Source organism: Cherax quadricarinatus, chromosome 7, assembly GCF_038502225.1.
Source record: "Cherax quadricarinatus isolate ZL_2023a chromosome 7, ASM3850222v1, whole genome shotgun sequence".
Taxonomy (NCBI): domain Eukaryota; kingdom Metazoa; phylum Arthropoda; class Malacostraca; order Decapoda; family Parastacidae; genus Cherax; species Cherax quadricarinatus.
Window position 1 is genome coordinate 18,996,254 of NC_091298.1, and position 13,155 is coordinate 19,009,408.

The window sequence follows — 13,155 nt, forward strand, 5'->3', positions numbered from 1 at the left end:
CTGGCTCCTCCCTTGACCCAGTAGTGAGTGATCTGGCAGAAGGCATAGTCACTTGTCAACCCCTCGGGTACGTTGGATCGTCTGACCACAAGGCTGTTTTTACTACACTTAAGATCCCAACAGAACGAGGTGAGGAGTCCACACGCACAACCTGGCTATGGAAAGAGGTAATTGGCCAGCCCTTTGCTCTGAGCTCGCCACCACCGACTGGAATGCTCTTTCCAGGGGGATGTTGACAACCAAGTGAAAGCCTTCACTGGACACATCCTTAATCTGCAACAAGAACACATTCTCACCGGCAATATGTGACAAAGCCACAGATCAGCCTTGGTTTGGCTTTCGTTGTAGAGAGGTGCTACTGCTAAGTACAAAGCATGGCGAAGGTATAAGGAGACATCCTACCTCACCTATAACAGGAACATGCACATGCAAGCCTGTAGGCATATGGGTGATGTTCAAAAGGGCCATTGCTAAATGGGAGTTGACACTAAAAGAAAGTTAGCATCAGGTAGGGTAGGCTCCAAAACCTGGTGGTCCCTGGGTCAAGGACAGACAAGGTTATCTGCCTGATGAACTTATTCCACCTCTAAATCGACAGGATGGGACCACTTACTAGTAGTCAAGAGAAAGTGGACCTCTTTGCTGAACACTTTGCTACCAAAATGCAAGTTCCTGATCCAGCAAGGGACCCTCCTGGCTAGCTGCAAGAACTGTGTCAAAACTGTCAGGGGTGACAATAAGGCAGGAGGAGGCATTTCTTCTTAAATCACTTGACCAAGAAAGGCTGTGGGCCCAGACAAGTTGAGCCCAAGATTGCTGAGAAGATGTGCAGACCAGCTAGCAGCACTCTTAACTCGATCTTCAGCACTGCCTAGTACAGTGCATGGAAAGAGGCAAATGTAGTCCCTGTTCACAAAAAGAAGAGCAGAGCAGAAATCAGCAAGTACAGACCAGTGTCACTCCTGTCAATCACTGGTAAGATCCTTGAGACAATAATCTCAAGACAAATGACAGATTTTTTTTGATTACCACTCACTACTTTGTGATCAATTATGGCTTCAGGAAAGGTTACTCTGCTGCTGATCTGTTGTTAAACCTCTCCACTAAGTGGCACCAGTCACTGGATGAATCCAAAGTCAGCTGTGTGGTAGCACTGACATTGCTGGCGCTTTGACCGGGTGTGGCACCAGGGCCTCTTAGCAAAACTTCAAGCACTGGGAATTGCAGGCTCTACGCTATGTCTCCTCAGTGATTACCTTCATGGTAGATCTCTATGTAGTCCTCAATGGAACGGAATCAGCAAGACATCCCTATTGGGGCAAGTTGTCCCACAAGGAAGTGTGCTTGGTCCAATGTTATGAAGTGTCTACTTCAACGACCTTCTTCATCTCATCCCAGAATCACATGCATATGCAGACGACTGTACACTGACATTCACTTATCCAAGAGAAGAAATGCCAGCTGCTCTAAGTTACATCAATCACCAGCTGAGAGCTATATCAGCTTGGGGAAATAGATGGCAAGTAAACATTTGCACCTGAGAAAACGCAAATGATGATCGTCTCTAGGCACCATGATGGTAATGCTGGTGCAGTAGTAGGTGAATGGGAGGATGTTGGCACCTGGAGAAGAAGTTGATATCCTTGGGGTGAAATTTGACTCCAAACTAACCATGAAGAACCATGTTGTAAATCTTGCAAACAAGGCAGCCAGGAAGCTTTACAGCACTTCGCCGTATCTCGCATCTGCTTGACAGTAGGGGGCTGTAAGATACTGTACGAGGCACAAGTACGCCTACACCTTGAGTATGCTCCACTTTCTTGGTTTGCCTGTCCCCTCCTCATCTGCGACTGCTTGACAGAGTAGAGAACAGAGCAAGACGTCTCATCTTCTCGCCTTGACCCATCCTGGATGGATCTGGGGTCATTTCAGCAGAGCCTTCAACATAGGAGGGATGTGGGTGGCCTTACTGTTATGTACAAGGCCAATATTGTCAAAATACCACACTTGGATCCACTTCGAGGACACGCGAAACAAGCTTTTATGCCACAAGACGGGCAGAAAGCAGCAACTTCACTCTGGCTAAAATCTCTCCAGAACATCACTCCATCTGAGATCATACATACCCAGGATGACTCGAGATGGAACACATCTGTTCAGCATAATGATGTCAACGAGATAACGTCAGTTGATCAAATGAAAATGCTGGCCCACAGATGGCCCTCCAACTTCATCCTGTTCCCTACTTGTATGTCTCATAACAATAAAATGCTTTCAAATGAGCTGATGTAGGCAGCTCTAGCTTGTCAATAAAGTTAGGAATCCTTAACCTGTAAATAGCTTGTCAATAAAGCTAGGATCCTTAACCTTGTCAAACCATGTAAAAAAAAAAAAAAAAAAAAAAAAAAAAAAAAAAAAAAAAAAAAAAAAAGAGAGAGAGCATCACTCCATATGAGATCATATATATACCCAGGATGACTCGAGTCTGGAACTCATTCGTACGGCATAATGATGTCAACGAGATAAAGTCAGTTGATAAAATGAAAATGCTGGCCCACAGATGGCTCCAATTTCATCCTGTTCCCTACTTGTATGTCTCATAACAATAAAAACGCTTTCAAATGAGTTGATGTAGGTAACAGCTCTTAGCTTGTCAATAAAGTTAGGAATCCTTAACCTGTAAATAGCTTGTCAATAAAACTAGGGATCCTTAACCTTGTCAAACCCTGTGTAAAAAAAAAGAGAGAGAGAGAGAGAGAGAGAGAGAGAGAGAGAGAGAGAGAGAGAGAGAGAGAGAGAAAGAGAATGTGAGTGGAAGAGTACGTGTGTGTACTCACCTAGTTATGGTTGCAGGGGTCGATCATAGCCCCTGGCACCACCTTTTTGCTGGTCGCTACTAGGTCCACTCCCTTCTCATTGTGCTTTATCGAACCTCTTCTTAAAGCTATGTATGGATCCTGCCTCCACAACATCACTCTCCAGATTGTTCCACTTCCTGACAACTCTATTACTGAAGAAATACTTCCTAACATCCCTGTGACTCATCTGAGTTTTCGTGTGTGTGTGTGTGTGTGTGTGTGTGTGTGTGTGTGTGTGTGTGTGTGTATTTGTGTGTGTGTACTCTCCTAATAGTGGTTACAGCCCACTTACAGGGGTCGAATTACAGCTCCTGGACCTGCCTTTCCGTCAGCTGCTACTTTTTTTTTCCTTCTCGTGGCTACGTGAGCCTTATCATACCTCTTCTTAGAACTATGCATGGATTCTGCCTCTACTACTTCACTGTCTAGGTCGTTCCACTTCCTGACAACTCTAAGGCTATAAAAAAAACTATTTACTAACATCCCTATAACTCATTTGTGTTTTAACTTCCAGCTGTGCCTTTGTGTACCTGAGACCCACCTCTAGTATGCACCTCCCTTGTTCATCTTGTGATCAATTTTTGTTCCTTTAACCTCTCCTCATAGTTCATTCCTCTTAGACTGCCGGGGTTCTTATCCGGGGATAGCCATACCCCTTTGGGATATGGGACTCAATCTCTGAACAATTTAAAAAAAAAAGTTGTTAGATTAGAATAAACTATCAACTGTTCTGTTCCTAGCTATCCATATGCTAAGTAAAACCAAGCTATTGACATCTTTTGAAGTCATAATGGTATCTAATGGGACTGGTGATGATGATAATGATTTCGATAGTCTGCTGAAAGGGGTATGGGGACATACTGAGCAATCCACTGGAGGTCTGTAACCGTAAAAAAGCTTCAGAACCCCTGTCTCAGAGGTCTGAAACTAGTTCATTTCAACCATTACACTTTAAACTCCGTCTTCTTGACAAGCTTTGTCAGATGTTGGTTCCATTCTGGTGCTGCATACTCCAAGATAGGCGTCACAAATTTCGTATAGAATGTCATGAATGACTCCTTGTTCGGGTTCCTGAGAGCTGTCCTTAAATTTTCCAATCTTGAGTTTGCTGTGGCGGCTATTCGGTTGATGTGTGCCTCAGAAAATATACTTGGAACTGCGCTCATTCCGAAGTCCTCTATCAGCGAGATTTCCAGCCTTGGTCCCCCAAGCTTGTACTCCGTTTCATGTCGAGTTTGCCCTTCCTCAGTTATCAAAACTTTGCATTTTCTGGGTTAAATTTCAGTCTCCACTTGTCACACTATTCTTGCAGTTTATCTAGATCCGTTTGTTGTCTCTCCTTGTCTGCTCTTGTTTGTATCATTCACATTAGTTTTGCATTATTTGCCTCCAGGGATACCTCTGACTCACGAGATCGTAATGACACGATTGCAAACAAACCATACGACGGGTGGTATGGCCATGGTATGTGTCATGTCGTTTTCAACCATAAGAAATAGTACTGGTCCTAGTACTAACCCTTTTTTAAGCCCACTCTTCTTGGTTGCCCATTCGGAAACCTCTTTCCGTGTGTATGTGTGTGTGTGTGTGTAGAGTGTGTGTGTGTGTGTGTGTGTGTGTGTGTGTGTGTGTGTGTGTGTGTGTGTGTGTGTGTGTGTGTGTGTGTGTGGTGTATGTGTGTGTGTGAGTGTGCGTGTGCTCGTACGCGTGGACATGCGTAAGTGCGTGTGCACTCCTTACTCGCCCACACTCGAAATGTTTATGTAAGGCACATTAAAGTGGACATTTATTTATACGTTCAAAACTCTAGAAATATTCAGGCCAACTGGATACATATTAAGTATCGACACATAATTTAGCAAAAGTGTTTCGATGCCAGTGAGATTCCGTTGGAATAAAGCCAGTGCTTTGCATATTCAATAATGAAGGTGTCTGCGTGTCTCTCTTGTTAACTGGGAAAAACTGACAAACATTTCATTGCTGGAAATATGATGGAACATCCTATTTGTTGTGACATCCGATTTGATTGGAAATTCAGTTTGATGGGATACGCTACTGATGGGACATTGTTAGGTGAGACTTCATATACGATGGGACATTCTATATTAAAAGACGTCTTAGTTGCTCCTGCCTACTTTCTGTACTTGACTGAAGAAGCCTACTGTGTAGGGGAAACGTTTCGGAATGAAGATGCCTAAATGTTGCCTGTGTCTTACCTATTGTATGTCATTTTCATGATATAATTTCTCAGTGCCTACTGAGAGTCTTGACTGGTCACCCTCCTTTGATTCCTATGTTGCACAACAAGCAACTTATGAGCAAGCACTCAGCTGGTCCTTGACTATTCAGAATCATAATTGTACTTTGGAAAACTAGCAGAGAAAAGTGCTGTAACACGTAACTGCTACAACTGATGAGGCTCCCTTCATTAGAAATGTTGAATGAACAATAATTTTGTCTGCGCAAATTCAGTGTATGTGCACAGTGTATGTTGACAATGCTGCAGAGATTCAGTTAAGAGAACACAAAACACGCAGTTCCGAAGAGTTCTTGTTTTCAAGAAGGTGGGAAGATGCCACGTATACCATCGTGACTGTAGCTACGACTAAGTGCGTGAAGACGACTGGCTTAAGATTCACTGGAAATGTGTGAATCCCAACTACTGACACTACGCCCATCATTTTTTAGTCTCCTGCTGGACACACAGACTCAATCAGCTTAATGATTCCTACACAAACAACCACGCTAGCATCACACCCTTCGTTTCCTTTTGCTTTCCTTCAATTTCAACATAATCCCTTTTAGCTCCCCTTTTTAAAACTGATGTATTTCATCCTTTAATTTTCTCTCCATTTGGACTGATTGTTCCCTTATATTTTTTATCCGTAACCCTGTTGTTTATTTCTGATCCTTTCCTTTGAAACCTTCAGTTCCCATGCAGTATGTTAGTCATCTTCAAACAAAGCAGTATGGCAATAAGGAAGAAGAATTACAGATGGAGAGAAAACTTTTATTGTGACAACAGTTTGCTTTATACTTAGCTCTACATAAAGCAAAATATCACCACGATAAATGTTTGTTCTCTAAATTTTTCTTTTCTTCATCCAACTCTTTACTGAATCATTTTTAAGCACCTTGATGCTTGCATGCTATTTATTTCCAATGTTTTCCTCAAACTCGTATTAACGATTGCCGAGATTGTGTTCACACACTCGCTTTCCCTTCACACATTTCTCTTGGTGAGTTGGACTAACATGAAGTTATTAAGTTTTGTGATTATATATCAATGTGTCAGTAGCTGGTTGTGCAGTTATGTATTAGTAGTTTTATTATTGCAATGATGGCGGGTTATATAGAAGTGTAAAGCGACTCTGGCTCTATTAGGTGGTTGGGTCGTCGTTGGTGTACCTGTGACTTGTAGAATTTGACACATGGGCAACATCTAGGTATTTTTACTGTAGACGTTTAGCCATCCAGCAGCTCTATCAATACAAAATCAAGGACATAATTGGAAGACAGTAGAACTATATACAAAAATTGTACATGTAAAACCACCTCTGAATTGTATTAGATAAGTTTATTCTGAAGGGTATTTCAGCCCACATCGAACACTAATATGATTTCCCTCCTGTATTAATTCTGTGTTTTTTTTTAGACGTCATTACTCGGACAACTCTATAGAGACACTAATATAACTCCTTTGTTGTATGAGCTCTCGACTTTTAAATACTTTTAACACACTAAACTCTCATGTTTATGATGTTTATCAGGCTTATTCGGTGATATACAGTAGATGTGGACTCTACCTCAGGAGAAAAACACTGGAAGTGGAATAGAAAGAGTAATTTTGAGGTAAAGGCAAAGCAAGATTTGACTGCTGTAATGAAAGCTAGTACACAGGCTAATATATTTGCCATTAGGCAGTCAATAATTCGGAGTCCACAAGTCAGTTTCAAGAAATCGTTCTCCATATTTTATATGTACTCGTTACGAATTGACGACCGAGGCAATGTTGAAATTTTGTTGGTGTTATAACTTTATAGAGAGTGGTAAACAGTGTGTGTGTGTGTGTGTGTGTGTGTGTGTGTGTGTGTGTGTGTGTGTGTGTGTGTGTGCAAGAGAGAGAGAAAGAGAGTTAGTACTCAAGAGACGGCGACGTAATCTGGGCGTGGCGTACACTTACGTATATTCAGTACTTCAGCTATCTCGTCCTTCTTTAAAATAACATCGAGCCCAGCTGGTGTGTTGGGCCAAGCCCACCCATTAAGGTGGGCTTGGCCCAATGTAAGTTTTGTTTAAAAACACGTGAGTAAGCAAAGACATATTTATTAAGAAATATGTCCTAGTGTTGTCTCACGTGTCTTTTTAAACCAGTATCAGTTATAGAGGTTTATACCTTTATAATTTATAAGGTTTACTTACCACTACACTCGTGGTGTCGTCTGCTGGTTAGATAACTTTCACTCGTTCTATAAATGTCTGTCTATCACATCTCTTAGTCGTCACAATTTTGCCTCAAACTTCGAGATATTGAAATAAGTCCCATTGACATTATACTATAGTAAACTAACTTCCAAGGGCACAATGGTACCCTATTAACTGGGCACTTTCCTCCATAACGCTAATCACTCAGCAAGCAGCAACCGCGCGTACTGGATGGAGGAAGTGTCTTGAAGGATCACTTCCTTGACCTGCTACCGAGGGAGCTGCTAGCCCCCCGTAGAGCACTAAATTAGTCGATCTAGCACCTTTTCATTTCAGAGACAGCCATCATGATCTATTACTACTCAAAATAAATAAGAATATTATCAATACAGGGTGTCGCTTGACTTGAAAATACCACAAGAATGTAGTTGTAGTATATTCTTAGGAGGTATCATTGGCATAACTCACGGCTTATTATTTTTATTTATATTTCGAAACACCACACTGGAGGTTTGTTATTTTCACTCCTGTTGACACTTGTATATTCTCTAGCTTATCCTTAGTATATGGGAAACTGTTCTCCACAGTGGGCATGGGGTGAGCGAGGTGTGGGACTGGTGTGGGTAAGCACTAAGTAGTGCAGCTGTGTGTTTGTTCCAAGCAGGAGGGGACGAGGGGCGTGGTGTGGGCGTGGTGTGGGCGCGGGCGGGGCTGGACAGGGAGGAGCGCCGTTCCCTGTTAGTACCGTTGTTAGTGGCAGACGCTGGATGGCCGCCGCTCACCACCACAGCAACTCTCACTGTTCACGTTGCTGACCTCAACGACAACCCCATGACACCCGCTTCCAAGACTGTCACTGTCTACATCCTCCAGGTCAGTCACTGTCACTGTCCACACCCTCCAGGTCAGAAAATGTCCACACCCTCCAGGTCGGTCACTGTTCACACCCTGCAGGTTGGTCACTTGTAACTGTCACTCCACTCTTGACAGGCTATTGACAGGCTGATAATATTGACTGGCATGAGTCATTTTTTACTGAACAATTAATATTTCCTCTCTGTCTCATTATGAAGGCCTCTGTTTAAAATTACATTAATGTGCATCATTGTTGATCGCTTTATATATATATATATATATATATATATATATATATATATATATATATATATATATATATATATATATATATATATATATATATATACACACATATATATTTATATATATATATATATATATATATATATATATATGTGTATATATATATATATATATATATATATATATATATATATATATATATATATATATATATATATATATATATATAAATATATGTCGTGCCGAATATGTAAAACTGGTCAATTAGCAAGAACTCATTTAAAATTAAGTCCTTTCTAAAATTTTCTCTTATACGTTTAAAGATATATTTTTTCATTAATGTTAATGTAAAAAATTTTAATTTTGCACCAAAAGAATCTTAGAAAACTTACCTAACCTTATTATTACAAATGCAATTTATTTTAGCCTAACCCAACTAAATATATTTTAGATTTCTTTACAATAATTTAATACTAAACAAACACAGTGAAACATATTTTTTTCGTTAGATTAAGAATAATTTTGGCGAAATTATTGCATACACAAATTTTCACTTGTCCTATATGGCAAGATGAGCGTTGCTATTTAAGCCAAGATCGCAAGTTCTGCCTATTCGGCACGACATATATATATATATATATATATATATATATATATATATATATATATATATATATATATATATATATATATATATATATATATATATATATATATATATATATATATATATATTTGTGTGTGTGTCCATATACGTGTATTTGCCTTTGTTTAAGTCTGTATCTGACTTTGGCTCAGTGGGTTCATTTTCAACATGAGGTTCGAGGTTCTGACCTGAGGGTTGGTGAGAATGGGAAGGAAGAGGGAGGGAAGGGCTGGAAAAATGGAAGAGGTTGGGAGGGTGGAGTAAGAGGTGGGATAGCAGAGGTACTGCAGGAGGTTGTGCTTGAGCGAGATGTGCTGATGGCAGCAGTGTCAGTAGAGTAGGGCTGGCACTCAGATGCCTGGCAGGAGATTCACGAAATATCTATTTATAATATAAAAAATACAAAATCTGTATGTAATTTAAGAAAATAGTTTGAATAAGATGGTTTTCAGCAAATATTAATGTAGTTATCTTTTTTTGTATTAATTTTTTTCTGCATTAGAAGTAGTTAAACAAGAGCCTCAACTGTATACACAATACAAGGAGTGACATTTTCTGTATAAGGGATTCATGTGACTTTGATGTCAGTGCGACCTTAATGACCTTCATTTGGTATATAAATGCAGCCCTAATTAAGTTTTATTTTTTGCACTCTTGACCCATTGAATAAATTCGGAAGCGATACTTAGTATAGCCATATGAGATATCAGTACCCTGTATCTTATAATACATTTGTATCCTGCATCCCATTAGACATCTCTATCCTGCATCCCATAAGACATCTCTATCCTGCATCCTATTAGACATCTCTACCCTGCATCTCATAAACTGATTCGCCTCCACTTCACAGCAAGTCATCGTAGTAGTACACAGCGCTGCATGTGAGTTTCTAATGCAGTTAAATACATAAGTCTTAAAGATTTGAAGCCAGTCAAAAGAACCGCTCACAAGTTATCGAAAGGAAACTAATATCTCAATTTCTTCAATATAAATGACAAACTGGCAGCTACACAGCCCAAAAGGAATCCGAACCTTCCAGTAAGGTACACCAGCTTTGAAAGTTCCCAGGCACTCAGAAGAGGCATTACTATTTAGTTATCGCATAGAGACAAATATTCCAAATTACACCAGCGCTTTTAGGTTTGAAGCCTCTCAGGAGCTATATTACCAGGTTATGGGTAATGAAGGTTTGAAGCTGACTGGGTGAGGCATTCAGAAATTATCACAAGAAAATCTGTATTTAAAATTTCCCAATTTCTTTAAAAAATGGACAGACTGGACCTACACGGCCCAAAATAAATTCAAATTTTTCTCCGAGTCAGATTTACGAGTGTTGGAAGTCTGAAGCTGATTACGTGATGCATTCTCAACTCATTCCGTGAAAACCAATTTATCTGCTAAAACTGGCTCAATAAAACTTATACCATTCAAAATCTATCCGAAACGCTGAAAGTTTGAAGCCCATCAGTCAATGTATTCTCAAGTTATGGCACAGAATCCAACAATTCCAAGTTTAATAACCATGTTAGTAAATTGTTAAAATTTTCACCCATCGCCCATTATAAAATAATGCTCTCCAAAGGAGACCTATACAATTAATTTTATGGGAAAAATGAAACTCCATTTTAGAAATAAAACCGGCAGATTTCCACTTTGATAACAATTTCATTCTTCTAATAAGGATGTTGAAAGTTAGAAGCTGATCGGAAGAAGCTTTGTCTATTGCACGAAACCTAAATTGGGAATGGTCTGTGCACCAGTGGTTCTCAACCTTCCTACACAAGTGGCCACATTTGATGGTCAAATATGTGATGAGTTGCAGACTGTTTTCTTGACACTGTGCAGTGTGGAATCTACATAAAAGTGAATTTATAATTTCATATGAGAGCCGCAGTCATTTCGTAGTAGGGCCACAGGCCGCCCTCGGGCCACTCTCGGGCCACAGGTTAGGACCTGCATGTATAGGTCCCTCCTGGCATGCCCAGAAGAGACCTGCACATGCCAGCAGTTCCATAGTTCACCTCTGTTGAAAATTTGAAGGTGTGGCATTCTGAAGTTTCAGTAAAAACTTGGCAGGAAGAAAGGATCACTGTACCTGGGTCTATGGTTGCCTCTCCAGCAATAACCTACAAACATTTGAAATGTTATAACGGGAGTTCTAGAAAAAAAAAAACTCCATTTCTCAATTTTCTTTTTTTTTTCATCTATCTCAAATTCACAAGAGTCATATATAAAGTAGTGTATTTGATTTTCGTTTTTTTTTAGTGCACGGGAATGAAGTAAAACCTTGCTGACTCACACACTGTCAAATAACTGGCCAAAGTTTCCTCAGTGTAGGATACATCAACAAAGTTTCCTCAGTGTAGGATACATCAGCAAAGTTTCCTCAGTGTAGGATACATCAACAAAGTTTCCTCAGTGTAGGATACATCAACAAAGTTTCCTCAGTGTAGGATACATCAGCAAAGTTTCCTCAGTGTAGGATACATCAGCAAAGTTTCCTCAGTGTAGGATACATCAGCAAAGTTTCCTCAGTGTAGGATACATCAGCACTGAAACTTGAAGTCACACGCTCAAAACATTCACAGATTATTGAATGAAAACCAGAACTGTAAGTTGTCCAATACATGTGACAAATTGGCTCCTATATATACCTCTCAAGATCAATCCGAAAGTTTATCCTATTAAGATACACCGACGTTTACAGTTTGAAATCAATCAGTATAAGTATTTTCTAGCTATCGTAAGGTAGCCAGTTTCTTATTCATTTTAAGTCAAACTGACACTAACATCAGCCTAAAATCAGTGGAACTTTCCTTTGAGAAAAGCTCATCATCGCTGAAGTTTGCAACAGACTAGAAGAAACATTCTGCAGTCATTGTTCGGGATAAATATATTCCAAGTTTATTAGCTAAATTAGAAAACTGGCTAATTTTCGTATAAAAAAAATTGACCTCATTGGGTACCATCCTGTCCATAATATGCGTTAGCCATTTAGTATTGTAACACTATTACTGTATTTTGAAAATAAAATTGTGGGATTTGACCCTACACGCTCAATAATAATCCTAACTTTCTTTTGAGTAGTATGCCAAGGTATCAAAAGTTAGAAGACGAGCAGAAGAAGCATTCTCAAGCTGTTGCAAGAAACTATATTTGTGAATGGTCTTTACATAATTAATATAATTGATGTCAGTCGAATAAGGAATTCTCAAGTCTTATAAACGAAAACCTAGGAGGTAGATTTTTTTTCAAGCAACCATTTAAAGGCTCGCCTTCAGTGATACCTAATCACGCCACAAAATCTCCGATCTCTGTGATATAAAGCTTCATACGAATGTTGGTAAGAGTTTCCCTTCAGAGTGGTGGAGCAGCGGTGGAGCAGCGGTGGAGCAGCGGTGGAGCAGCGGTGGAGCATCGGTGGAGCATCGGTGGAGCAGTAGAACAGTCTGCTGACGAAAGTTGTGGATGCCGGATCATTTCTATCATGAGCCGTGTACATGTACACTTTGCAGACAGAATTCTGCTAGGCGAATTTCCCCTCCGTGCAATGAAATGGTTATGACGATGACCATAATTTTTAAAGCGGTAGATTGGTAAGCCAGCAGAAGGCCTCGGTCAGATGGCCAAAAACTCCAACGGCGGGTGTAGCGCAGAAGCTATTATGATATTTGGTTATTCATGTTCACCTGAGGCCCGTTATCGAAAAGTAAAATGTGTGGCATCTATAAGTAGAACCGCTGGTACATACAACTCCGATGGCAGTGGATCACCTGAGTTGGTTGTAACAACAATAGTACACAGTATATATTAATTTTTATTCTTTCATGACCGCAGATTTGATTCGTGGAACTGTGTGATGAGAGTTGTTATTCTCACCGCTAAGCCTACCACTGAAGTGATAGGGAGTGCCTTGATGTCGATGAAGGGCTTTCGATCCATGAAATTGGAGCTACCCTACTTTTCCTTGGATCAAACATGATTACCTCCCATTTCTCAGGAGCCATATGACCCTTGCGGGTTTAGCGCCTCCCCATGGGGATAAAAAAAATGAGGGTGAGATGTCGTTGAGAAAAGATCAGCTGAGTTTGAAGCTGCTTGTGGCTACCCGTCTTGTGGTATAAC

The 13,155-nt window shown here is 40.2% G+C and overlaps 1 protein-coding gene across 1 annotated transcript in view; it reads left to right on the forward strand.

Annotated features, from left to right (window-relative positions):
* Positions 1 to 13,155, forward strand: part of LOC128686994 (putative neural-cadherin 2) — a 919,537-nt gene that overhangs the window by 869,860 nt on the left and 36,522 nt on the right. Inside the window, exon 14 of the mRNA XM_070082349.1 lies at positions 7,948 to 8,156. Within this exon, the coding sequence (XP_069938450.1) occupies positions 7,948 to 8,156 (209 nt within the window). The remainder of the gene's footprint in view (positions 1 to 7,947; positions 8,157 to 13,155) is intronic.